We start from the raw sequence: 27487 nt of genomic DNA on the forward strand, positions 1-27487 counted from the left end.
TAAAGGATTATGTCAGCCCATGACGGAGATGACGTATTTATGCAATTCAACATTTTGTCCACTAGATGTCACGAGCAACTGGCGTCATCGTTTCGCGATCGAGATGGGACATGAACATCGTAGAAACGGGCCGTGGTCTACATTTTTTTTAGGTGTAATAAATCAGCTCCTTTCCGCAAAAATATCAGCCAATGCATGTAAACATTCCTCGAAAATGTTCGCCTAAAGCCACCCACAAACCTTCCCCTGGAATCCTTCCATTCAAAGGAGTGGCTCAAGGAGAAGAAAGGTAACGGACCAACATCTCGGCTCTATCCTAGGAATTGCCATACAAACATTACGCGCACTAGCATTTTTTTTTTTTTTAAATGTCCATGGAACGGGCCCCAGGGTCGAGCCATTCATCTCGTTTGGCAATGGACTCGTCATGATGTGACCAGAAACGGAGTCTTGTCGATGGGCCTCCAAATGCAAGATTCCAAGTGCAGGCTATTGACAGGACTTACAATATGAAGCATGTACTTTTGGGGAAGAGAAAAGCACAATTTCATCTTTGGTGGATGCAGCATGTTTGTTGAACACTCAGCTGACTCAATGATTGTGTGTGTCATTAAAGTTTTGGACTGGTGTGATGCCTTTGGCTTCGCACTCTCCCTTGTCGTTTTCTACCAGGTTCAGGATCTCCAGTTCGATGTCCTTGGCACCAGTACTCTTGTACTTAGTGTTGTCACTCGTAAGTTTGGAAGGTGCATTATCCTTATGCCGCGCGACATCCGGATCAGGGTCAGTAACTGTGCCTTGGACTTTCAATTTGACCGCTCCGCCCTTCGTACTGTTACATGCTATTTGCCCTCTTCATTTCTGAATATTTATTCAGCCATTGTCAATTGTTGTCTTGGTTATTACGTTACTGAAAACTGCACTGGCCCCAAACAGTAACAGGACTTGCAAGAGAAAACCACCAGCACCCGCTCGTTGGTGGATGGAGCAAATGTGTTACACTCAGCTGACGCAATGATCGTCATTAAAGCCCGAAATGTGGCCGCCGTTTGTGAATGAGCTCATTCAAAACAAAGATTGACGACTTTATTGAATATAGGGAAAAAAAAAAAGAGAACAATCGAGCAGCATTGAGTTCAAGCAATCAAAGGAAAAGCAAATTAACTCCTGACTAAATGCGCCAAAACTTAACTAAATGCGCCTACAGTGGCAAATGTAAGCTTAATCAACGACTAAATGCGCCTATGGTGGCAATTCAATGGCAAAATGTACAGTGGCAAATCAATGGTAGTAGAATGCATGCAGAGACCAATCAATGGCTGGTGGGCTGGCTTTTTCTGCCTCCACCTTCAGCTTGCTGCTGTCTTCTAGGCGGCCAGCTGAAGCAGCAGATGCACCAGGGTGACCGTCACCAGCAGAGCAGGTGAGTAGGACAGGCCGCCGACGCCGCTGCCATCCTCGGGCTTGGGCTTGCTGTCGCCAAAATTGACTTGGTCAGTGCTGGTGTTATTGCTGCTGCTGCCGCCGCCGCTGTTGTTGTTGTCCTTCTTGTTGTTTTTGGTGTCGCCGCCAGCTGAATGGGAGAATGGCAATTGGAAAAGGTCAAGTGGCAACGTTTGAACTTGCCGCACACTTTAGCGCGCAGTACTGCGAGTGCGGTTTGTAAAACAAAAAGTGCTGCTGAATGGGCTAGCTTATTGGTTGGTTTCCACTGCCAATGAAATGCAAAATGTTTTCGGGTCAATCAAAGCTTTTCGGCTCTCGTAGCAGTGAGTGGATTGTCTTGCAACATCAAACTCACCCGGAACGCTGACAGCAAAGAAAACCTCCGTGTCAGAGTTGTAGGTGGCCTTGTAGGTTCCCACGTCGGCTGCTTTCAGGTCCTTGAGTTTCAGACCTACGTCGTTGGCTCCTACTTTCAGGTTGTTGGCGGGGAGCTGGCCGTCCACTTTCACCCAGGTGACAGTATCACTAACTGTGTCTGAGATTCCTAATTTGAGGGGTTCGTTCAGCTTGGCCTGGCACGGCACGGTTCCCGTAGCGCCAAGGCAGTTGGCCACTGCCAGCACAAGAAAAGCAGATGGACATTCTGTTAACACGGGATGGATTGTGAGTGTACATTTAGCAAAATGTTTGGTAATCATTTGGCTAAGGTGCTGTCATGTGCACCTTCTTGTTTTTCTGACTTGCTCTTTTATGGCTTGCCAGGAGAATCCAAGCCTGCAAATGTGTGTGCGTGTGCGTGATTGTGCCTATATCAAGAAATGGTGCACAAAAAGCTTTCGTGTGGCGACCGGCTTTCTTGCAACATCAAACCTTGGACGGAAAACTCTTGAGCTGGCCCGCCAGTGCCGGTGCCCTTGAAGTCTTTCTCGTCGTCGTTGTCCAGGGACTTGATCGTCAGGGTATCCTTGATGACTCCACCGTACTTGTTGGAATTGGCCTGAGTAATTTCTGTGTCAACCTTATGCCATTTGAATGGGGCGGTTCTGCCACCCATCTTCAAGTCGAGCTCTCCACCCAGCTTGCCCACGCATGTCACCTTTGTCGCCTGGCCTGTGCAGACTGGTACCACTGCCAGCACAAGAAAAGCAGAATCACTCACTCTGAGCAAAGACTGTGGCACTAAGTGGAAAAAGGCGCCGAGATGTTTTGCTATTTTGGTCAAACTTTGGACAAATCAGTTTTTTCTCCAACTTTTCTCCTGAGCATAAGAGAATTTTGCAAACGCAATTTCCCTGTGTGGAGTGTGAGCGTGTTGTCCCTGTGCGCGCGCCTTCTCCTCCCACATTCTAAAAACATGCGTGTGCCCTGTGCGAAGAAGGAAATGGTGAGCAAGAAGCTTTTGTGTGGCCAGCGGCTTTCCTGCAACATCTAACCTTGGACCTGGAACTTTTGCTCTGGTGATAGGTTGGCCGTGTAGGTTCCCTCGTCGCCTTCTCAGTATTTTGTGATTGTCATTATGTAACTCATACTTCTCAGCTTGTGCCGATATTGGAGTAGTTCCTTTCTTCCATTCGACATTAGTGGTAGCTGGGCCTGTGATTGTCAATTTGACCTTTTGGCCCTTCCTGGGCTTGCACGTCACAGCTGTGCCATCAACGGCCATCTTGCAATCTTCTCCTATCTGGTCTTCTGCCAGCACTACAAAAGCAGAAGAGGGCAAAGTATATCATCACTCACTCACTCTGGTCTGGTCTGTGTGCAAAGTACACATTTGAGAAAAGACTGTTGCTATTTGCCGTTCTCATTTCTGAATATTCCTTTAGCCATCGTCAATTGTTGTCTTTGGAATTACGTTACAGGGCTGGATCCAAATTGTAAGCACCAATTTAATTTGTCTTTCATATTTTGTTTTCTACGAGTGGTTTGCAACGTTTTGTTTCAAATGGGCTTTCTTTGAAATATTTTTGATATTTGAACGTCGTGTTCTGTTTGTAAATACAAAATGTGATTCCCTTTGTTTCTGTATTTTTTAGTTTTTTTTTTTACTCTATACTGTTTGCAATGAAAGTTACCATGAGTGTTTTTCAATGTTTTTTTTTAAATAGGCTTTCTTTGAAACCAAGGTAACGTATTTTATTATGTTAAAAAAACGCCATGTTCTGTTTGAAAATGCAAAATGTGATTACCCTTTTTTCTTTTAAAAAAGAAATCTTAATCTATTCTAAATAGTATATACACCATTTGCGATGAAAGTGGTTTGAAATGTTTTGAAACCAAGGTAACATTTGGATTATTAAATTAAAACCCCTTTTTTCTTTTAAAAAATAAATCTAAATCTATTCCAAATAGTGTACACCATTTGCGATCAAAGTGGTTTGAAATTTTTTGAAACCAAGGTAACATTTGGATTATTAAATTTAAAAAAAAAACATGTTCTGTTTAAAACCCGAACTGATTCCCTTTTTTTTGTTTGGAAAAAATCTTAATTTATTCTTTATAGTGCATACCGTTTGCAATTAAAGGGGTTTGAAATGTATTCTTTTATTTCTTTGAAACCAAGGTAATAGTCCAGAAACGCCATGTTCTGTTTGAAAAATGCAAAGTGTGATTGCCTTTAATCATTTAGAAAAAAAAAAAAAAAAGGAAAAAAATCTTAATTTATTCTTGACAGTGGATACCGTTTGCAATGAAAGTTTCCATGAGTGGTTTTGAATGTTTTTTTTTCGTTTAAAGGCTTTCTTTCAAATCAAGGTAACATATGCTGATTAACTATATTTAAAAAAAAAAAACCACGTTCAGTTTCAAAATGCAAAATGTGATTCCTTAGACTGTTGGGGAAATCAAGTCTGAATTCATTATTTTTAAGAGTATATCGTTTGCATAAGCTTTTTTTTAAAATAGGCTTTCTTTGAAATCAAGGTAACGTGTTCGCTATCTTCAAAAAGCGCCACGTTCTGTTTCTGGTTAAGGATGCAACATTGATTTCAATTTGTTAACAAAAATCCGAATTTATTCTTTAGTGTATAAGTGAAGTGCTGTGGCAGAGAAAAAGCAAGGCGCGCGCGCACACAACAAAAGCGTCGTCTCCTAAATCCAGTTTTATTCGTGCGCCTAAAAGCTTGCGCAAAATGGTTAGCAACAGTAATTGAATTCAACGGCCTTACCTTGCCCAAATTGCTCGCTGTACACGAGCACCAACCACAGCAGCTTGGCGAAGTTCATCTTCTTTCGCGGATGACTAGGAAGGAAGGGAGCGTTCGGACCTGATGGTGCTGTTGCTGGAGCTGGAGCCGCGTGAAGAGGTGCGAGCAGGCGAATCCACTGAACAAAACGAGCCGAAATAAACTCAGCGAGCGCGCGAGCTTCCTATAAAGCTCTCAATCGTCGTCATCTTCAATGGCGCTTCGAAAGTTTGCACATTTGTTGCTCGTTCATTGGCTGCATTTGGGAACTTTATGACGAGTGCGTGCGTGCGTGCGTGCTACACGAACGCCAAAGCGGCCGCGTAACCTTATATAACCCCCTTTGTCTTACGCCATACTGCTGCTTGCTCGTCTCCTTTAAGTCTTTACAAAATGTCATAACTGTTGCAGCTCTGGGTCACTACGAGCGGCACTTTTTGTCCTTTCAGAAGTCTTTTCGATTCTTTTCCAAATCCACTGAACATACGGGACCGTCTCCTCGACATTCACGTCCCCCTTTCGAAATACTTATCGCGGTGGTGCCTTTAAACTTTAAAGGCACCACCGCGATAAACTTTAAAGTTTAAAGGCAGTAGGAGAAATCGACAGCTAACAAAAAGAAATCCCACCGAGCTAAGAAATGACTAGAAAAATCACAAGGACGACGACTATGGACACACAAAGCCCACATGGAACATCACTGAAATATCTTTGAGCCCCTGTCGATAATTATAGTGGCGTACCATTGATGTTGTAAGCAATGCACAGGCCATCATGCCCAAGCAAATCCCGCCAAAAAATAAAACAAAGATTTTAATCGGAACAACTTTGGGGTGGGGATTCAATAGGATTTTGTTCTTCCCACTGTACCACTACAAAATGCTATTGACGGTGACCTAAAAAAAAAAAAAAAAGGACTGACTTATTCACTGTAACTCTTTGTAGCACCTGCATGAGCCTGGCTTTTCCCACCCCACGCAAGTGTGTACTTAGCGTACGTACTCGCACCGTTTGACAGAACAAAGTGACAAAGCGCGCAGGTTAACTGAAATGTGGAGTAGATGGGCACTGGCGGCCCTGAGTAATTTGGTGCCCTAGGCAAGATTTTCCCTGGAGCCCTCTGGCCGGGTGTTTGTTGTGCCGCCCCAAACATAGAATTGTTAAAGCCCTTGCTCAGAATCCCAATCGGTCGTGGAGTGTCATTGCCAAACATCGTTCGCCAAATGAGATGCAGATTTATTGGACAAACGTTCACACACAGACTTGTGCCCGGTGGTGGCAGTCATAGGATTTACATGACGAAGCCCTAGTAGTGAGTCGACATGGCCGTACGTTAGATTGCTTTGGGCCTCTGGGGGAGACACATATTATAATATGCCGTTTGATCCCAAAACTCAGGTCCTTTCCAGCCACACCAACCCTGGGGGAAAGACGGGAGAGACGAAACAAAAGTTCTGAAAGTCCGTCATGAAGATGCGGAGCCGCGCCAAGTCATTTTGAGGCCCACCTTCTCTGTGATGACCTGCAAGTCCTCTGCGCCTGTATAATGAGGATCCAGGATGAGGAAGCGAATCTGCCCGGTGGTCTCGCTCCAAGCCACGCCTAGAATGGTGTGAGCCAAGACCCCCCCACCTGCAAAGGACAGAGAATTTTTACATAGAAAATGTCAATATATATATATATATATATATATATATATTCACCATAGAGCTGCATCCCACATCTTTTTTCTTTTCTTTTATGCCTAACACTACTTGAATAAGCAGAGTTCATAAAGTCAAACTTACCAATCATCACTGGAGTTCCCTCAGAGAGAAAATGATTTGCCAGCTCTCTGCCTTTGGAAGCCATATCAGAACCCTGGCTGAAATAACAAGTGTTCATAGTTCCATAAATCTATAAACATGAAACCATCAGACAGGGAGCAAAGCAGACAAACCTCACAAATAAAATCTTGGATGTAACCCCGAGTAGTTGGCTGAGCACAGCGTGAACCTCGAAAGATCCAATCCACTGACGAGACCCCACAAAGGAGCCTTGTTTGTCACCGACATCCACCAACGCCTAAAAATAATATATACAGAAATGGAAGTCGATGATGGTTTGATACCATTTTAATTGCAGCTAATTTAAGCCCGTGACGAGTGTACGAGTCACGAAATGGCGGCAAATGATCATGAAATAGTATCGAGCCAAACAAACCCTTGCAACTGAAAAAAAAAAAAATAACAACCCAAAAAAGCTGCCTTTACGTAGACATGACTGCAACGATGTAGTTGCACAAGTGTACACACCCTCAAAAACCGGCGCTGTAGTTTAGGCAATAACCTGATGATGAGAAAAAATGCTCTCATTCGTGCTACCTGTTGGATTTCCTTGTGAGTGGGGACAGTCCGCTCTACGTAGCCTTGCTGCTGGAACCAGGAGCAGATGGTCTGCAGAGAACGATAAGCGCAGCCCCAGCCGTTGTCGTCCATGCGGTCCTGCATGTAGTGGTGGTAACTGTACAGGCCTTGCACCAAGTATGCCTGAAACACATAAATCATCAAAACTCCCATTCCAGAAGGCATCTGAGCAAATAGCTTTACCTTTCCATCGTCCAAGGTGGGATGCGTGAGAGCCAGGTGAGGGTTTCGGAGGTAACCATCTTTGTAGGGTTCATTGGGGAAGTGATAAGCGTTGGCTCTTCTAAAATAGGGTTTGTCCTCTGGCACCTTAAAGCGCGCATGCAGCTCCTGCAAAATTGAGAGCAAAAAAAGTTTAGACTAAAAGATGGCGTGATTGATGATACACAAAACTAACTCGTAAAGTCCAAATGGTAACCTGGATATCGTGGCACTGTCATTTACGTACGTACCTTACGCTGGTTCTCGAGTTGACTGTCAGGCACCCCGGCAGGATAGATTGTTGTCACCAGTCCTTTGGGTTCTGGAAGCAGAAAGTGGAAAGGCTCTGGGGCCAATAGCTTTGTTCCCTTCATGTGGCGCAGCATCTCTCGCTTCATCTCATCCAGCTGATGTATTAACGCCTCCAGCAAGCGCTCACAGGCCCTGCACAATGAGATGATGATGGAGAGTTTCAAATCAAAATTTCAGCCTTAGCTGAAACAAAAAAAACAAATGTCGATATCGTTTTAATTGTGCCGGTTACTCTTTGATGGTGTCGGTGGAGCATATGTGGACAACACAGTCCATTGGAAGAGTTGTAGACAGGAAGTGGGACTTCTGGATGGTTTTGCAGAGAACAGGTGCCGGGAGGGGACCTGGCTTTGTCGCTTCCATCATTAGGTTTAGGCTGATCACTCTCTAAATGGCAAAATGATAAAAATATACACATGTATGGGTATATTCTGTTTTTTCTCTCTATTTAATGAGGGCTTACGCACTTCTGGTTCAATGCAGTCTTAATTTTTTTTTCTTGTAATTGTGAGGTATAAAAAAAGTTGAATGACATGTAATCGATGTATTCAAACTCATCTTTCTAAAATAACAGAGGGAAAAAATGACAAAATACAAAATGTTCACATACGGCTGCCGAACTCTTTTTGCCTTTCTTCTTTGCTGACCTTTTGCCAACCAACTCTTGTTCATCGATCCTGAAATGTAAGTCAGATCAAATGAAAACAAATGGAACAGGTGTAAAAGAAAACCAGAAATAACTTACTGTATCCATTTATGAAGATCGTCACACGGTGTGTTTGCAGTTATTTCTTTCGGAGTCACGTGAACATGCTTGTTTGGCCAGATTATAACTGGGCTATCCTGGACTCGAAGGATGCAAGATTCCGACTTCACCTGAGAGCGTAAGTTCTCAAATGTTCTTGAGATGCATTTATGCATGAGAGTCACTGAAAAAAGAAATGAACTTTACAGAAACTCGCGTATTAATTCAGAGGAGAATGCATCCGAAGAGATATTGACCCTATGTTTATAAACATTTCATTATACCATCGGTGCTGTCCAGGAGACATTTGAGCTCCAGATGTCCTCTCGCACGGAGAAATTCTCCTGGCTCGACATTATTTGGATGTTCAATCTGAAATAGGACAAAATAAATGAGCAGCCGGCAGGGGAGTTTTATATTCCCCATATGTGGACAACTAGCGACAACGTGGTATGCAATTGACGTGACAAACCTGGAGTAATATTAATACAGTTACAAATGTGCTTTTAAATCGTTGTCATACCCACCATGGTGCTTTTTTATGGTATGAAAAAAAAATCTGGATTGTTATTCACATGAAGCTGCCATGTCTGTTTTACAATTTTTGACGTGTATCATTCCGCGACAGCTGATTGGCCCACAATATCCCCTCCCACTGCTGTTGCATTCAGCGTAACTCGTAATTTTGTCAAACAACATAAGACTTTTAAAAATAAATGTAAATATCGTCAACATAAATTACACGTTTTACAAAAACATAACAACGGAACAAAAAGGGATTGCATACATCTTATTTATTACATAATGCTAAAGAGCGATACTGAAGTATGAATTTCTCCCAGGGTGTCATACATTATACAGCGTAATCAAATGTAACTAACATCTACGCATGCGTGGTTCTACTGGTGAGGAGTGAGGCACACGATATAATTATTCCAGCATCAGTGCCCATTCTGCCCTTCATATGCAACATGGGAAAACATACATGGTCTTTTTTTCCGTTGACATTAGTCAATTTGCAATGGAACACCAATGCAATGACGCTTTTCACTGCAACAGAAAAGATTGAATGTGTTTCTTCGTGCTTTGCTTGTTTCCCTGGGGCGACAGGCCTGCATGCAAGAGCTGGCAGATTGAGTGGACATTGCATAGTAGCACTGCATGTACAAATGGGAGCTCACAGCAAAAACTTCTCAATTCATTTACATTTATACGGAATAAAAAGATATTTTGAAGAATGTATTTTATATGGTCGAATTATGATTGTCTGATAAACACACTATCATTAAGTAGACAGAAATGTTTGTTTAGTACAAGTTGGTATTAAAACTTAACAAAAAAAAGGGCTTTTCACAAATTGCATCAAGTGTACCCACTTTGACCACCTGGGGGCAGTTTAAGACCGATATATGGCTCCTCTCATCTTGCAGAGTATAAGATTAAATATGACTGAATATATATTGTATACAACTGTATAGCTGTGATTTCTGTCATTTATTTGTTGCTGCGCCTTTTGTGTTTAAATAGCTTCTCTTTTTGCTGAAACAGAGTATTATATACTTCATGTATAAGCAGACGGATATATGTGGTGTTGGCATTAGTATTTAGCTAGTGGGATAGAAGATCAACTTTGTTCTTGAAAAAACTTTAAAACTGCTATGCAGTGCGCATTGAGATCTTGCAACATAAATTGTTGTCTTGTGGGAAAAAAATGGCGTATCTATTTCGAGTATTGGATTTATTGCTTCAAGTGAACATATTTCATTGATGTGAAGGTCATTCTATTTAGTAATATTTAGTTTGACAACATTTGCGTCATGTCGTACAAAGTTTCAAAATGACACAAAGTAGCATTTATTTAAAATATGTCTTGAGAAGCAGCCCATAAGAATATCACAATCTATTTGGAATGAGTTTTCCTTGGCATTGACCCCATGCAGCTCAAGCAGTAATTTATTTCTGTTTATCTCTGGTAACATCTCACCATGTCGACCTTGATTTGCAACAGGGCCGTTGCTATCTTTGCTGCGTTTTGTAAACAGGATCTGTGCACTGTATATGGCTCACGTGTGCTGGAAAGGCCCACCTACACATCGAGCGAGAAGATATAAAGTATAAGCATCGCATATATCTTTTTGCTGGTGTGTGATGACACTTGGCCAGATGAATGTATACATTGTGAACATGTCGTGAAGTATATGCGTCATTTTGCAGCTTGAGAATTCCTCATAGATGGATGTTAAATTAATATTTGACTAATGATACCACAGCGAGAAAAGAATAGCAGCAACTTCTCAAGTCAAGCTGTGTCAAAATGTTTAAGCCCAGAAACAACCCACACAACCATATGGGAGAACATGCAAACTCCACACATGGAGCTGAGAATTCGAACCAGGATATTAGTACAGTGAGGCGGGCATGCCACCCACTTGTCTACCATGCAGCCAAATACATATAAAGTGAAGAGAGAAAAAAAATCTATTGCATGTGAGAAGTCGTCTGGAAATAACGTCTCCTTGCTGATAGGTCGCTCAGCTCCATCAGCCGTGCTTGAGCATGGATTGGCCTGCAGCTCTCTGGCTACCCCCCCCCCCTCTCCTTGCCCCCCCCACCCCCCTCCCAGGCGCTTATCGCTCTGTTCCACCATCAGTCCAAAGAAGCGGAGTACAGAAGAACATCGCATCACGTCTTGGTTGAAGATTCAGCGATGAAAAGGATGCAAACACCAAAATAAGATGCGCGCACCAGAAGATGGCATCCTGGCGCGTCTGTCTGCATGCACAATGAGCTCAGTGCCTGTGTGGTGAGGACATCATAGCACCAGTGAAGATGTTCTGCGCCAGGCTGAAGGAGCTGAAGATAACCGGAGAGTGTCCTTTCTCCAAAAGCGACCAGCATCAAGAGCAGGAGAAGGAAGAAGAACAGCTGCGTGGAGATCCCGGGGAGAGCTCGGCAGCGCGCGGCAGGAGGAACGCGCACGAACCCGCACAGAGGAGCACCAGAGCCAAAGTGAACCTGCATACCCTCGGAGAGAGCATTCGCAAACTGGCGTGTCCCCAGGTGAGTACGAGCGTGCGCGCAATAGAAGATTTTTTTTTTTTTAAGAAATAAAAATGTGGCTGCCATTTTAGGATTTTATCCGCCCCTCACCCCCTCCTAATTAAAGAGGTCTCTCACTTTAACTTTGCAGTTCCAGAGGCTGCACGCTGCCCTCCAAAGTATGATGAAACAAAGAGAATCGGAAAGGTAATCTTTTATATTAGGCAGAACTTCCACCCAGGTATTGGCTGTAGATGAGAGCTACTCAGACACTTAAGGGTGGGGAACATCAGGAGCCAATTCAGTTTCATAAAATCAATATGTAATTAATAATAATCATTAATCATCATCAACAACAACAAAAAAACAAACATTTTTTTTAAAGTATGGGTTTAGTTTCTCAGTCAGCCATATTGAATTTTTTTATAGATTGAATTTATTCAAACAAGTACATTATTGTGTGATTAATATGTTAAACTAAAATTCATTCATTAGGCCTATTTTTATGAACAGCCTAGTTTTTCAATTCATCCTCAAATTTGACATCTTGCTTTTTTTCACCTACAAAAGAAACAGCTGTGGATTTATTTTATAATGTACATCTTTGGATAATGTATATAGTAGAGAAAGAAAAATTTGTTGTTTAGAAAAAGCAAGATTTGTTTACTGTCGATAAGATCCTGTATTGTTTTTGCAGCATTGCCGTTTGTTGCACAGACTGCAGAGAAGAACCGGAACATTTAATGAAGATGATGAACACTTACTCAACCAAAACAGGTAACCGCAAATTGGACACTTATAACGCACACTCCCTGTTAATTGTGAAACCGTTTCCTGGTTTGTACATGTTAGCTATGCCATTCCAATTAAATACTAACTTAATACTATATTATAGTACTGTGTGATCTGGAGAAAACCATATATCCTGATACAGGTCATTTTTATACCCCATCCCATTTAATAAAGTACACAAAACGAAAACAAATATGTCAAGTATGTCTGCAGTTTAATCAGTAAAAAAGACAATAAATGAATTGTTTTCATCTTGTTCTGAATTCAAGCCCTGGCTTATTTGACTGTGGTGTCTCAGTCTGAACACTAGGGGCGCCTGAGTGCAAGTGCTGTTTGTTGTTATTTTGAGGGAATAGTAAATTTAGTGATTTGACAAGCCGTATACTCCGTACATTGAGGCAAAGTGTTGTCCTATGAAATGATCATATATTTACCAAAACAAATGTGAGGGATCTTCTCACTCTTGTACGGTATATTTACAACTTCTCATAGTCCCTGCTTGTATCCTGCAGCCATTCCGATTGAAGCCTTGAGAGTGTCCCTCGGCGAGGAGCTCTTCCAAATGTGCTACGAGGAGGACGGTCACATTTTACGGGTGGTGGGGGGCGCGCTTCACGACTTCCTCAACAGCTTCAACGTGCTCCTGAAGCAAAGCAGCGCGCCCCGAGTTGATGGAGGAGATTGTTTAAATCAAGCATCCGTGCTGTGCATAGACAAAGATCCGGGTCTGCTTACTGTCTACTTCTTCAACCCTCACCCCACTACTGAGCTCTTCTTCCCTGGGGTCATCAAGGCAGCCGCCCGTTTGCTCTATCACACCACCGTGGATGTGCTGATGGACCCGCCCAGCACCAAAGACAGCATCCTTCAATCCAACCCGCAGCACAGTCTTCTATACACTGTGGTGGTCAAGGGGGATAAAAACCTGAGCCCCAGTCCTCTGCGGGCGAGCTCAGCTGGGACCCTTCCTACCTCTCTGTTTTCCACTATCTTTCCCTTCCATCTTATCCTGGACCAAGACCTGGTTCTGGTTCAAATCGGACACGGGCTCAGGAAGAGACTGAGCAGGAAGGACAGTCTCAGGCGGGCTTTGACTTTCCAAGAACACTTCTCCATTGTGTGCCCTCAAATCAAATGTACCTTTCAAGGCATCCTGACCATGCTCAACACCCAGTTTGTCCTTCGGATCAAGCAAGGGGTCTCCGGAGCGGACAACACAGTAAAGGTACGTCCAGGATCAGAACTGTGTCAGTCGGTTGGTTGGTTGGTTGGTTGGTTGGTTGGTTGGTTTTAGGCGAGGTTATTAACGGCACCATTCGGCCCAAGGTGCAGATCAACATCCTACCACCAGCCGAGATCACAAGCAAATGTCATCCTCCTTTTCTCCATCAAAGGCTCAGTGAGCCTGGTGCTATTTATGGACGGGTGCAACTGGTCGCCATGACAAGAACTAAGTCGTCAATACTTTAATGCTTCACTATTCACAAAGGCTAGACTCCCCTTACAGTGATTAGTGAGAAAAACAACTGAATCCCCTCCCAATATTAATCCTCTATATTCATTTTTCAAAGTCCGGTAGAAAAGCAGTCCATTGGTCTAGCAGCAATAAAATTTGGTCCTGGAGCAAAATTGACAGCTGGTCACTTTGTTTCTGTAGGTGTGGTTTATAATTATGTCATATTTGGCGCCATCTTGTGGAATCTGTAGGCAGTTCTAACCCTCTTGGTATCTGGGGGTTCATTACTTGTTAATTATTTTTATTTATTTGCTAATCGGGTATATAAAAGCCATTCCAAACGATTATACTCGGGCTTGTTAAAGTTAAGACGGTGTAAACGTCACTGCTCTGATACATTCGTGCATCCATTGACCTTTACTCGTAAATCTGTTTACGTCACGGGTGATGACCAGCATTTGTACCTCTCTCCACCAGAGAGTTACGGTATGAGTCTTAATCACAGCTCATTTTTGGCTCGAACATTTTCCCATGTATTTACGTCGAAAACAAATCATGTTGAAGATCATCTACAAGCACCTGTTTGACTTTTAAAATTATTTGATGTCATCTGTCCGCCACAAGTCAAGCGGAAAAATCTGATACTAAATAAAAGTAAGAAAAGCCTTTTTTTTTAACGCGCCATTATTCTAACCCCTGACTTTGAGCCGCGATGAGAGGTCCATCATGTTCCATCGTATCCTACGTTGAATCTGTTCCAGTGTGAGAACTAAAGCACCCACGCAAAGTTCGGCCTTAATCCATCCTTTGATTCCTGTCAACGTTTTACAACTTCAGTTCGGTTCAGTATGTACTTTCATGTCCCAAAAGGACGGGAATAAAAGAAAATGAAGAACGTTTAGAAATAGTCAAAACAACAAAGTCATAACTTTTTAAGGATAGATCGATTGTAGAGACAAGACACACGAGCTAATGTGCCGATTATAGTAGAGCTATTTGTAGCATTGTGGCAAATTTAGCATTTTCATTACAGTCTTTTGGTCTTATTTGTCCCACGCGGGGGCTTTAATTTCCCCGATGAAAAGACCTCAAAGCAAGAAGAAGATGTCCTTTTCAGTCCAGTCTGGCTTTTGCCTTTTTTGAAGACTTGCTTTTTAAATTTAGCCATCAAAGGAGCCTGTAAGGTATTTTTTTTTTGCTAGCTAGCCACCTCCACAATTCTTGGAATGACCGTAAAACTAAAAACAGACTGGATACAAGTCTCGGTTCCAAATATTAATGTCTTGGTTGAAGCAAGGACAAGTGAGTTTTAAATGATTTTTGAACCAAGATGATCAAGGTGTCAGCTGTCTAGCAGCCACCATTTTAAAAATGTTCAACAGGTAGCTAAGGTCAGTTTAGTGGACGCTAGCATTTACTTTCCCACTTGTTGAAAAGTTTCCCCTTCAATTTCTTTATGTTATATAGTAAGAACATCACTGATTAATGAATACAATAAAAACTCCATTTCACACTGTTTAATTTGGCCATTTTTTAAAAAACCTTTTTAAGCTAACCCGTGTGATGATAAATTCAAGTCAAAGCCAAAGCAAACTTTGATTGGATGGCATTTGTCATGTTTAGAAATAGCATTCCGCTGCAATATAAATAAATAATCTACTCTGGCATGGCTGACGCAGTTGCACACTGTAGAGTTGCCAATACTTTGTGTTCTTAGTCATAGAGTGTGTCCTAAGATAGTTTATTGAATTGTGAGTGATGTTGTCCAAAGGACATTGGAATGAAAAATCAGTCTTTCTTAAAGTAAACTAAACTGTACACTACCAATCCTTACTGGAGAACTTAAAGATTTGTCTTTGCAGCTCATGGACCTCAAGGGCCAAATGATCTACGTTTCCGAGTCCAACGTGATCTTGTTCCTGGGTTCGCCGTGTGTGGATAAGCTGGAGGAGCTAACGGGGCGCGGGCTCTACCTGTCCGACATCCCCATTCACAACGCGCTACGTGACGTGGTTCTGGTCGGAGAGCAAGCCAAAGCGCAGGACGGCTTGAAGAAACGTCTCGGGAAAGCCAAAGCGGCATTGGAGCAGGCCCACCGGGCGCTTGAGGAAGAGAAGAAAAAGACAGTGGACCTTCTTTTCTCCATCTTTCCCGGTACCGTAGCTCAGCAATTGTGGCAAGGCCAGACGGTCCAAGCTAAGAATTTCGAGCGGGTCACCCTGCTGTTTTCCGACTTGGTGGGCTTCACGGCTGTTTGCTCGCTGTGCACGCCGATGCAAGTGATCACCATGCTCAACGAGCTATACACCAGGTTCGACCATCATTGTGGGGAGCTTGATGTTTACAAGGTAAGTAAACTTCAGTTCAGATTTACCTGAATACCCGAAGACTGACGCTGTGTGTGTGTTTCGGGCATCGGCGAGGCCTGGCCAAAAGCTGGTTGTTATAAACAACATGTCAGCGAAGCCTTAACAGAAGATATAGCCGCATGTTTGACAAATACATCGTAAAGATGCGAGGAAGTTCCTTCAGGACACTGTTCCATTCCACGTTCGTGTCTAAAAATAGTTCCACTTTGTCTGTGTCACATAGTTGTCGAGTGCTCTCTAGTTACATGAAAGAGGACGACGACTTTAAGACGGCAAAGGATGAAGTAGAATTGAAATTTTATGGCTGCCGGCTTTCGGTGCTCAGACAGACTGCCTTCCACTTCATCGCACTCGTCATTTTGTTGATCATTTCTTTTGTATTAATGACACTATTGCATATTATCGATTCTTTCGTGACATTTACATAGAGACGCAGATGAGTAAAAGACGGAGGTTGCCACATTTCAGCTACTTTTAAAGGCAATATTTTAAAAATATAGTAAATAAGTAAAAGAAAATAAAAATAAATAAATAAAAATGCTTTAAATTATTTTTAATATATATATTTCTTTTCTTTTATTAAGAAAATATCGAACGTCTCGCATCAAAGAAATGACCTAAGGGCAGTTTATGACGAGGATGCAGAAGATAAGCGTCGATGTTGAGAGGGGGGTTCAACCCAAGTGATCGATGGACGTGTCAGAAGACTACTAATGCTATCTTACTGTGCTACGTCCAGGTGGAGACCATTGGGGATGCTTATTGTGTTGCTGGTGGCTTACATAAGGAGAGTGACAACCATGCAGCCCAGATTGCATTGATGGCCTTAAAGATGATGGAGCTTTCTGATGAAGTCAAGACTCCAACTGGAGAACAAATACAGGTAACAAACCAGATTCCATATGGCGTCATGTTACAGAGCCTGAATACGATTCCGTCAAATCCCGGAGTGGATCGCTTTCAATTTCAATCAAGGATACAGTTCAAAAGTGGGATTAAAAATCGAGTCGACATATGTCGGATTTATGTCATTGTTTTTCAGATGCGTATCGGGCTCCACACCGGATCAGTGCTAGCCGGTGTAGTCGGCGTAAAAATGCCACGTTATTGTCTTTTTGGAAATAACGTCACCCTGGCCAACAAGTTTGAATCGTGCAGCCAACCTCGCAAAATCAACATCAGTCCGACGACGCACAGGTGACAGGTTTTTATGACAATGTCCAATTCCATCCGTACTAGGCAGGAAACTGAAAATTAAGAGGAGCACTGTGTTTCCTCCAATGTCCAGCCACATTGATTCATCTTTTATTTGTGTACACTTCATCCTAGATTGCTGAAGGAGCGTCCAGAGTTTGTTTTCATTCCCAGGAGCAGGCAGGAGCTTCCGGCCAACTTCCCAGAGGACATTCCTGGTGTTTGTTACTTTTTAGAGGCTTCCTTCAAAACTTCACAAATGACTCGGAAATGAAGTCCAGCTGCTGCAGAGAAACTCCTGAAGCTCCACCTCGGTGCTTCTATATTAGAGTTGTCCAGATATTGATGTCGCTAAGTGTTTGTCTCGCTTGCGGTCATTTCAAAATACAGCTGATGGCTAATTCCCACAAATGATTGACGGTCCCACCGAGTACGTACATCACAGTTCCCATTTGAGAGTTATAAATCTACCCCAACCATCAATTCCCCCCCAACTTCACAGAGACTATTTAAAATATTATACACTGTGGAATTCTCAATGTTTGTCGCCGTGACCGTGACACTGGTTTACTTCCAAGTTGTTGTCATTGAAAAACGAATTTTCCCATGGTGAATAAGTCAACTCATTCCAGGTTCACACCGTTGACACCATAAAATTGTTATTTACTGTATTACGCAGGCAATGTTTTAATGAACATCAAAGGTAACCATTGACACATAAAACTAAAACTCGTGTAACATCACACGTGATATTTGCAACTTTAAGTTTTGGTTAATTTTCAAGTAATAGATTGTTTTTCAGTGTGTGTGTGTAATCTAGTTTAAATTGTACCAATTTTTGGCATTTCAATTTAAGAGGTTCCACATTACAAGCAATGTTGTGTAAAGGTCATAGTAGCAATTTCACGCAACCCCAACAATGCAATAAGTAGCTTGATGGTCCTATTATCCATCGGTACAAACACTCACTGCAGGATTAATCAGTTCTAAAAGTGTTAATAATGATTCAAACCCAAATTTAAGGCACTTTTATTATTATTATTATTACTTAAATATTTCAATATACAAATGAATGCTGCCAAATAGGATTAGTGACATCGCTTGATAACATAGATTCCAAATGCTTTTTGGGTTAGAATGATCAAATATTTTGTTAGGATGGGAAAGAAATTCTATAGATATTTTTCCAGTAAATATGTAAGCGACATTTTCCCCCTTTTGTAGTTTTCTGTCTTCTTGCTTGCAGCTTGAACTGGGCAGGAAAATTCCAAAAAGAACACTAAACTGCAAATCTGCAAAGAAAGATTTTTACAGGTTTCCACTATCTCGAATCAAGTTTCACAGAGCAGACTTAGGTGCCTTATGAAAGCAGGATAGCACATTTTGTTGTTAATAAAGTGGATCACTTTTGTTTCTTCCAATATGAATGCAAGCCACAAATTCTTCCATCAAAGTATATATTTGAAATACATTCATTATACATTCCAGTACTGCAGTTTCCTAGTAAAGTATTTTTACTGTTTTCACTGTACACATGTTTATACTCTATTTATTACATTGTTTCATAGCACAAAGAGCATAAAAAAACAAAAATACAATGAATGTCCTTCGATCACTCATAAGGATGTGCTTTAATTGTTACTGTAGTGGAAACAAGAGTGCAATAAATATAAGATCAAATGAACCTGGGTGTCCGAAGTGTATATTTTGCACAATAAACACCAATAAGCTTACTTGAATCATTTAAATTGTTGCAGTCTGGTTGATTTAATATCAGATTAAATTTGAACGCTTCATTCTGAACTCAGCCAAATTATCAGTTATTAAAGGTGTTTTTGAAAGCATTTTGATTGAGTTGTACAGGTTATATTTATTGGTCTATTTTTGTTATTTTACAAAATATGAATTGGTGTGTGGAGATTTTATATAACCACTGTATATGTTGAGAAATAGCACAGTTGAAACTATGCTGGCGTTCATAGCATCATCAGTCTCATCAAAGCTACGTTCTCATTGGCCCGCTGCCACGTTACGTAAGAGACGTTCTAACGCCCCATTGGATGAGCGTGTTGCCAATCACAAACTGATGGAGCGAGGAGGTTTGGACATAGCGACGACTATCAGCATCTGTAACCGAACGATGACGTTTCTGTCCGAAGCGAGGCTTTTTGGATAAAATAAAAAAAGGAACGAAAGAAAGATCAGCTGGCAGTATGGTACGTCTTTTATGCGTTTCATGTTTTAATCCCGGAAAGACGTTACGTCGTGCCCGGTTGTTAGGATATTACTCGGCACATTAACAGGTGAATACAATCCGATGGTTCTCTTTAACTATGTCTTCGTTGCGGGTGTCCAATGTCCAAAAAAAAGCGTGCGTCGCTGGGTTTTATGTGTCAAGAAAGTGGTCGAATCTCCTGTCATTGGTTGTCATGTATTTACAGTATGGCTTTGTGAATCACGCCTTGGAGCTTCTCGTTTTGAGGAATTACGGACCGGAAGTGTGGGAAGACATCAAGTGAGTGTTATGCTGTATTTTATGAATGCTATGTTTATTATTTGCTCGTGTTGGCATATACAAATGTTCGGCTGGACGCTGGCGGTGCTTTGCATGAATAACAAACAAGATCAAACCACAGGATCACACCAGGAAAAATGTTTTATTTATCTATTTATATTTATTTATACTTATCCTAGATGGCTTCTAATAGTGTCAGATATTTGTTAAAAATGAACAACAGTATTATATAAATAGTTAGTTTGGTGAAATTGTTTTTTGACATGAGGACGTAAATTAACCCTGAGTAAAAACTCTGGATAAAAATGATTACATTACATACTGGCATTGAATTTAAAAAATACAATTTCAAACAAAACATATCTTCAGTTGGTAACTATTTCAATTTGCGGAACGTACAAGGACATCAACTCTGAACATCCTCATTTTTTTTTTATTTTGGGTCAAGTTACTTTAAAAGAAAAAGCTGTGGGAAAACCCCGAGGCTTGCTGCTAAGAATGTGCTACAAGAGGCATTTCAATGTGTTGCTCTTGAGCGCCTCCTTTTCTGTCGCTGTATAATGTCAACATGACATTTTTTTTTTAGCACGCTCCCTCCATTGCGCCCTGACCCTGCCATGACCCTAACAGAAAAAAAAAGTAAAATCAAAAGTTAAGAGCACCAGCTGTCTTGTGTAAATGTTTCCAAAGTTGTTATTCTTCTCGGTGGAGACAGCTCACTGATATCTCAAGTACAACTTATAACCTTCTTCTCTCGTTTTTTTAACTTGGATCAGCAATTGATAAATTAATCCAGATTTTTCCCCCAAAATCTTTTTATGGCCTGTTTTTTTTTTTTTACTTACTAACTGGACAATATTGTCCATAAAGTATGTTTATTTTCTCAGAACTAATTAGAACCTGTTTTTTTTTTCTTCTGTTATACAACGAATGAATATATGTGGATTTCATCCCCAGGAGGGAAGCTCAACTGGACATCGAGGGCCAGTTCCTCGTTCGAATCATTTACGATGACACCAAAACGTACGATCTTGTTGCCGCGGCTAGCAAAGTTCTCAGTAAGTTCTCACTTTGATATCAATCAAATTGATCAGCCAGAATCCGACTATATCGCAGGCGACCGCTCTCCTTAGGTCTTAATCCTTTTTTTTTTTTTGCATTCCAGAGATCGATGCAGGAGACATCCTGCAGATGTTCGGGAAGATGTTCTTTGAGTTTTGCCAGGAGTCGGGATACGACACCATCTTGCGGGTGCTGGGATCGAACGTTCGTGAATTCCTTCAGGTAAAAGTTTTCTGAATTGTGAGAGAGCACAATTTACAAGTAGACATTTGATTGCTGTTTGAGGCGGAAAAAAAACATTGTTACTTTGTTTTTGTTACTTTTTGGTCGCAAGAGTATTTTTGTGGGATTGACCCAAACGAGTATGCGGACAAGCGGAATAATAACTAATAATCGCTAAATGACTTGAATATTTTAGTCCCATTAATTGTTTATGATTTTGTTTTGTTTTTTCCCCTCAGAATTTGGACGCCCTCCACGATCACCTGGGCACCATCTATCCCGGCATGAGGGCTCCCTCGTTCCGCTGCACCGATGCGGAGAAGGGCAACAACCTAATCCTCCACTACTACTCGGAGCGAGAAGGCCTGCAGGACATCGTGATTGGCATCATTAAAACGGTCGCGCAGCAGATCCATGGCACGGAGATAGAGATGAAGGTCTGCCTTGCACAAATTTTCCTTTTGCTGCATCCCCGTCTCATTGACAAGTGCAGAGGAGGGAGTATGAGGGCGAGATAGTTTTGGGAAAAGATCTGTGACAAGGGGAATATTTTTACATTGAAGAAACAGTCTGTCCCTGTGTATTTTCAAGATGATTTCATTTTATAGAACTATTTTCATCCATCATTTTTTTACCCATATATATGCTAATAAGCCAACAATCATGACATGATGGGAACATTCTTCCCACCGTGATCCTCAATTGGTACCCCCAAATGGTTTTATACAGACGGGGATCATATATTTTTCAGTATTGTGTGCATGTGTGTAATGAAAACACGGAAAGGAGAAAGAAAAAAAAAAACAGCAGACGCTCCTAATGTGAGACCCAATCTGGGGAAATATTAGCCACGGTTGCTGTGGAAACAGGGCGCAGAGACGGCAGCCTGACGTCACCGTGCCTTATGCCAACACTGATTAATGTCATCGTCCACACTCCTAATTCTGTCATAATACACTCGAGACTATCGGACTCATATTGTTGTTTTTAGTCAGGTGTGTCAAACTCTGGTCCGCGGGCCGAATTTGGCCCCGCAGTGCAATTACATTTGGCCCGCCAAGACTTTTCTTTTGAAACTCTTTAAACCCTTCAGATGATCCAGCCCAAAAGCGAAGAGTGTGACCACATCAAGTTCCTGATTGAGGAAAAGGACTCGGAGGAAGAGGCCTTCTACGAAGACCTGGACGGCTTCGATGAGAACGGCACGCAGGAGACGCGCATCAGCCCGTACACCTTTTGCAAGGCCTTCCCCTTCCACCTGATGTTTGACAGAGACCTGATGCTCACGCAGTGCGGCAACGCCATTTACCGAGTGCTGCCTCAGGTCCGCTCGCCGTTAAGCGACAATAATTTGTCATGAGCAGGCGTTATGGAGCTCACCTGGAATCGATATGCTTCGTCCTTTCTAATCTGGAGTGTCTGAATTATGCATATTTTAATTTCCCCTTGCCTTTTAGCTCCAACCCGGTGCCTGCATCCTCCCGTCAGTTTTCTCCCTGGTCCGCCCACACATTGACTTCAGCTACCATGGCATTCTATCCCACATCAACACGGTTTTCGTCCTGCGAAGCAAGGTAGAGTTATGTGGAAGATCTTTTATTGTTGCAATAACAATACCAGGTTAATCAAATGACTCGAATCATTCAATTACAAATAAAGGTCAAAACCTTTCCACACACTGCTAACTCAGAATAGAAATAAGATGACGGCAAGATGAAGTCTGTTGAAGTCTTGGAATGTCCAAAATGATGAATCATTTCACACTTGAGGTCCATCTTAAGAGGGACAAATGAAAAAAATCAATCTCAATCTTTCCTGTGCATTGAAAAGATTTTTGCATTTAAAATTGGAGTGCAAGGTGAAATTGCGGCCCCATATTTTGGCTTGGAGGAACATTCAATGAAATATTCATAAAGGTGGTGTAACCCTGGCAGGAGGGTCTGCTAAATGTGGAGACGGTGGAGAACGAGGACGAGCTGACTGGGGTGGAAATCAGCTGTCTGCGGTTAAAAGGACAGATGATTTATTTGCCCGAAGCCGAGAACATCCTCTTTCTTTGCTCGCCCAGGTAAGTTGACACCGTACCTCGATGTTCACCCCCCCAATTTTTCTCTCGTCTGTGTCATTGATTTTTTGTTTTCCAAACAATCCAAACATGTGCAAGCACACGATCACGTACGAGCGATGAAACCTACAAATTATTGATCATGTTGTCGCCTCCATTAGCCTCGCTGGCCCGTGTCTAAGCATTTTTTATTAGAAATATTGGAAAGAGGTGAGCAGAGTTCAAGAGACCTCGTCCTCACAGATCGAAGACATTTTCACAGCAGAAAACAAAAACATCCTCTGGAAAACGGCCTTATTTTGAGCCTGATAAATTACGCCATAGCTAAAAACCGGTTCCTAGTTCAGCAAATGAACATTTAATAATGAGCAGTAGATTGGGTCCAGACAGGATCCGCTCCTGAAGCCTAATTGAATTCCCCACTGACACAAATACAACTGGATGAAACAGCAAGCTTAGCAACCATCTTCACATTCTGCCCTCGCTTCAAAAGTGTGATGAACTTGGACGACCTGACACGACGGGGCCTGTACCTGAGCGACATCCCGTTGCACGACGCCACGCGAGACCTCGTGCTGCTAGGAGAGCAGTTTCGCGAGGAGTACAAGCTGACCCAGGAGCTGGAGATACTCACCGACCGGCTGCAGCACACACTTCGGGCCCTGGAAGACGAGAAGAAGAAAACAGACAGGTTGGAGAATTAATTCCCTTTGAATCGATTCACGTTAAAATGACAGATTGGACGGACTTTGGAGGCTCTGCTGTATCGATTTTTTTTTTTTCTGAAAGCTTTGAAGGAGCCACCTTCTTGGTTTGTTTATCAGATTGCTGTACTCCGTCCTCCCGCCGTCCGTCGCCAACGAGCTGAGACACAAGCGGCCCGTCCCGGCTAAGCGCTACGACAACGTGACCATTCTTTTCAGCGGCATCGTGGGCTTCAACGCCTTCTGCAGCAAGCACGCCTCCGCCGAGGGAGCCATCAAGATCGTCAACCTGCTCAACGACGTTTACACCCGATTCGACATCTTGACCGACTCGCGGAAGAACCCTTACGTCTACAAGGTTGGGAATTCGCTTGTGGAAATATGGTTTTGTGTTTTTTATTATTCACTTGTTTCTTAAAAAAAATAAGACTTGTGTCAGGTGAAAAAAAATAGTCAATCATTTATCATTTCGGATATTGATTTTTTTCATTCTTGAAATAGTCCAATTTTACACAGGTTAGATTGAAAATTTATACTTTTTAGTGGGAATAATTTATTTTCCTAGTTTTTTTTTTTTTAATAAAATAAAATACAACTTCATCCTAATACATTTATGACTTGTGTGAATGACATGTTAGTGTTTTTTCTTTTTTCTCATGGTTAAATTATTTTTTTTTGTCTCTTCAGTATGGCCCTAATGCGTGACCCCCTCGTTCAAAAACGTGACGTAATAACCCGGCTTGCGTGCTGGCAAACGACTATTTATAGTGTCCGGCTTGAGTTTTTCGCCAGTGGAACAGTAGTACGTATTTCTAAACAACACGGAGCAGCTTTTGAGAGAGAGCGCAGTGCTTTATGGGCCTTTCGTGGCAGATTTACACTGCAGGCTTTCAGACAAGAATGCACTTGAAGGAGTCAAACAGACCCCAGCCGCTCGCAACTAAGCCTCGATTGGCTTCAGGCACCGGGTCACCAAAAGAAGTAATATTTACTCTACGAGCTGAATGGCTCGGCGGTCCCGCCGCTTGAGCTCGCTCGCCCCTATTGCATTGTCTCAAAGCTGATGTGTTTATCAGCGGGTTTATTTTGGGCTGCTTTGCGTACTTCAAGACAAAAATGATCCTTCAGTGGGATCACACGATGCACTATTCAAATAAAGCTATTTTTCTATTCAGGTGGAGACGGTGGGCGACAAGTACATGACGGTGAGCGGCTTGCCTGAGCCGTGCACGCACCACGCCAAGTCCATCTGCCACCTCGCGCTCGACATGTTGGAGATCGCCGGACAAGTCAAAGTGGACGATGAACCTGTGCAGGTGGGATTTTGGTCAGGTGGATAATTGAGGTCAAAGTGCCCCTGAGTGAGAAGTGCCAACATCACGCCTCACCGGCTCTCTGTCATGTGACTTTGCGGAATTATTTGCTATCTCAAAGCCCAAAATGGCTACCACACCCTGGATGGGATGTGGCAGCCATTTTGGACTAGTTGTATTCACGGTGAACATAAACAGTATGTGAAAAGCCAGAGTGGGAGTAGAATGTGTGTTTTCACTCATTAGTAAGTTGTACCAAATTTATTTTGAACCATAAACGTAAGTAATTCAAACTCCGTTAAAGCATGAGGCTTAATTTTTACTATAACAAAAGGAAAAACTGTTTAGCTCTTCTTTACGCAATACAAATGGATTCATTTATCATATTTGTATTGATTTGTGTTTGTTCTAAACAGCAGCAGGGACGTTCTGTCTGCGGAAGAAGCCTGCTTGAAAGAAAGCTTGTTTATTTTGGCCACACATTGAAGAGGAGTGTCGTTTCACAGCAAAAAACACACTCAAATCATCTCAGTGTCCCTGAGTTAAAAATAGATTCTCATTCAGCTCACACACAAAAGTGCCTTCACGCTCTGAAGACCACCACAGTGCCAATTGCTTGACAGGGAAATAGTCTGTAGATTGCTTACAAGTGCCTCTCCTGGAGCTGTTATGGAAACATTGTTGTATATATATTTTTTTAGATTACCATCGGGATTCATACGGGAGAGGTGGTGACCGGTGTGATTGGCCAGAGGATGCCCCGGTACTGCCTCTTTGGTAACACGGTCAACCTCACCAGCCGCACGGAAACCACCGGTGAAAAGGGAAAAATCAATGTTTCAGAATATACTTACAGGTGAGTAAAGGTCTGGTCACTTTTATTTCTATTCTGTATTGAAAAGTCCCTCTTAACACATCACACGATAACTGCTCAGGGTAATATTTTAGTCATCTGACAATCGGGCCTTGCTAGTTTTACTCGTAAGAGAGAGTGGCGGCAAAGCACTACTTTTCTATCAATTACTTTGAAGGCACGGGTATAAGCCTCTGCTGTTGTTGTAGATGCTTGCAGTCCGCCGAGAACGCCGACCCTCAGTTCCACCTGGCGTACCGAGGTCCCGTCACCATGAAGGGCAAGAAGGAGCCCATGAAGGTGTGGTTCCTGTCCAGACAGGAAGTCCACTGATACGTCTTTGACTCTTAATTCATAAAATGGAGTGAGTAGCATTAAATAACACGGTTTTGATATGACACAAAGGTTGTTTATATGAAATGGTGCCATTGTGCTTTGCCACACTATAACATACAGAACGGTATTTACGGCATCTATTTTAACGTGCACAAATTGATTAGTTTGAGTCGTAGTAGCTCCCGCCAAACACACCCACAGTGGAATCTTTATGAACTATGTATTAAAAAAAATGGTGCACTCTATTTAGGCTATATCAACAAGTTGGTGGGTAATGTGTTTTTTCCCCATAGGTTATTGTGAAATTTTAATATATTTCCTTTCTTCCTCCTTCTAAGTGGACATTTTTTTTTATCCTTTTAACTGTAAAATATAATCTATTAGCACTTGTTTAAGCACTTCCACGATGGACACTATTTGAGTTGAATGTGCTCACTTGCCACAATTTTAAGCACATATTTTCAAATTGGTTAGAATAATTATCATGTTCAATTTAGTTCATTGAAGACTCTAAAATGGCCATGGCTCTGAATGATATTGTCTGACGAGATCCAAGATGGGATAAATTTCAGCTCATATGCGACAAAAAAAGAGGACAAGTATAGAAATGGAGGGATGGATAATGTTAGTGTTGTAAAAATGGCACACAACTTACTTCTCACTATTGCAGTGTTAATTCAAACCTTGTACAGACACATATTTTTGGGTTTTATGACTTATTTCGCTGTATTATTGTATATTCCTTCTGGAAAATTCCCCAAATAAATATTTTAACTCATCTCTCACGAGTACAAAATGTATCATTAAAAAAAAGTGATGAGCAGTCTATCAGTAACCCAAGCCAATGCAATTGTAATGATTAGTTGTATGATTCGACTGATTCTTCCCGCGCATGCGCACATTTGTAGTCGTGAAACGTCGTATGTCGAGGCGTCTTGTATCTTTTCTTCAGGTTAAACGGGAACAGCGACTGTAGTAATGTAATGTGTTACGAGCGCCCTCTGGTGTTTGTAAAAAGACCACAACCCTGTGGAAAATTCCTCAACTCGTGTCCCAAGGAAGACACGAATATATTTGAAGGTATCTGAAGTGGAAGGTAACATCAATAAGAAGTCACAAGTCAGCATTATTTTTGATTTTTAGCTGCTCGGATGATCGTAGTGACGAGATACCGAGAAGTCGTCTGTTATCTCAGGCCTGATAGCATCTTCTGATTGGAGCAGTGTTTGTACTATAGACACACTTAACAGTGTGATAAAAGACACTTTATTGACGG

At 42.0% G+C, this 27487-nt stretch overlaps 3 protein-coding genes across 9 annotated transcripts; 2 read left to right on the top strand and 1 right to left on the bottom strand.

Moving 5' to 3' along the window:
* Positions 1-5843: 5843 nt before the first annotated feature.
* ufsp2 (ufm1-specific peptidase 2) lies at positions 5844-8941 on the bottom strand. 3 transcript variants are annotated; one of them, XM_061273522.1, is made up of 12 exons: positions 8819-8941; positions 8576-8663; positions 8292-8475; positions 8157-8223; positions 7779-7933; positions 7486-7678; positions 7217-7363; positions 6992-7156; positions 6568-6692; positions 6416-6492; positions 6136-6260; positions 5844-6048 (listed from the first exon to the last, which is right to left on the bottom strand). In XM_061273522.1, exons 1-12 carry the CDS (start codon positions 8819-8821, stop codon positions 5962-5964), a joined length of 1416 nt encoding a protein of 471 aa, XP_061129506.1. In that variant the 5' UTR covers positions 8822-8941; the 3' UTR covers positions 5844-5961. The 3 variants fall into 3 exon arrangements, with proteins under 3 accessions (XP_061129506.1, XP_061129507.1, XP_061129508.1); XM_061273523.1 differs by having other exon boundaries at positions 8292-8492; XM_061273524.1 differs by lacking the exon at positions 5844-6048 and having other exon boundaries at positions 6134-6260; positions 6416-6488.
* Positions 8942-10921: 1980 nt separating this feature from the next.
* gucy1a1 (guanylate cyclase 1 soluble subunit alpha 1) lies at positions 10922-18825 on the top strand. 4 transcript variants are annotated; one of them, XM_061273504.1, is made up of 9 exons: positions 10922-11094; positions 11180-11351; positions 11482-11537; positions 12028-12107; positions 12635-13347; positions 15441-15926; positions 16687-16830; positions 16990-17144; positions 17277-18825. In XM_061273504.1, the coding sequence occupies exons 1-9, from the start codon at positions 11027-11029 to the stop codon at positions 17413-17415; spliced, it is 2013 nt and encodes a 670-aa protein (XP_061129488.1). In that variant the 5' UTR covers positions 10922-11026; the 3' UTR covers positions 17416-18825. The 4 variants fall into 4 exon arrangements, with proteins under 4 accessions (XP_061129488.1, XP_061129491.1, XP_061129486.1 ...); XM_061273507.1 differs by having other exon boundaries at positions 10922-11351; XM_061273502.1 differs by having other exon boundaries at positions 16687-17144.
* Positions 18826-19199: 374 nt separating this feature from the next.
* On the top strand, positions 19200-26990 carry gucy1b1 (guanylate cyclase 1 soluble subunit beta 1). 2 transcript variants are annotated; one of them, XM_061273514.1, is made up of 13 exons: positions 19200-19357; positions 19583-19656; positions 20614-20714; positions 20822-20940; positions 21180-21377; positions 22034-22264; positions 22398-22514; positions 22875-23008; positions 23499-23696; positions 23830-24067; positions 24885-25025; positions 25724-25878; positions 26085-26990. In XM_061273514.1, the coding sequence occupies exons 1-13, from the start codon at positions 19355-19357 to the stop codon at positions 26206-26208; spliced, it is 1833 nt and encodes a 610-aa protein (XP_061129498.1). In that variant the 5' UTR covers positions 19200-19354; the 3' UTR covers positions 26209-26990. The 2 variants fall into 2 exon arrangements, with proteins under 2 accessions (XP_061129498.1, XP_061129500.1); XM_061273516.1 differs by having other exon boundaries at positions 19297-19444.
* The last annotated feature ends 497 nt before the right edge of the window (positions 26991-27487 follow it).

Source organism: Syngnathus typhle, linkage group LG3 (genome assembly GCF_033458585.1).
Source record: "Syngnathus typhle isolate RoL2023-S1 ecotype Sweden linkage group LG3, RoL_Styp_1.0, whole genome shotgun sequence".
Lineage (NCBI taxonomy): Eukaryota > Metazoa > Chordata > Actinopteri > Syngnathiformes > Syngnathidae > Syngnathus > Syngnathus typhle.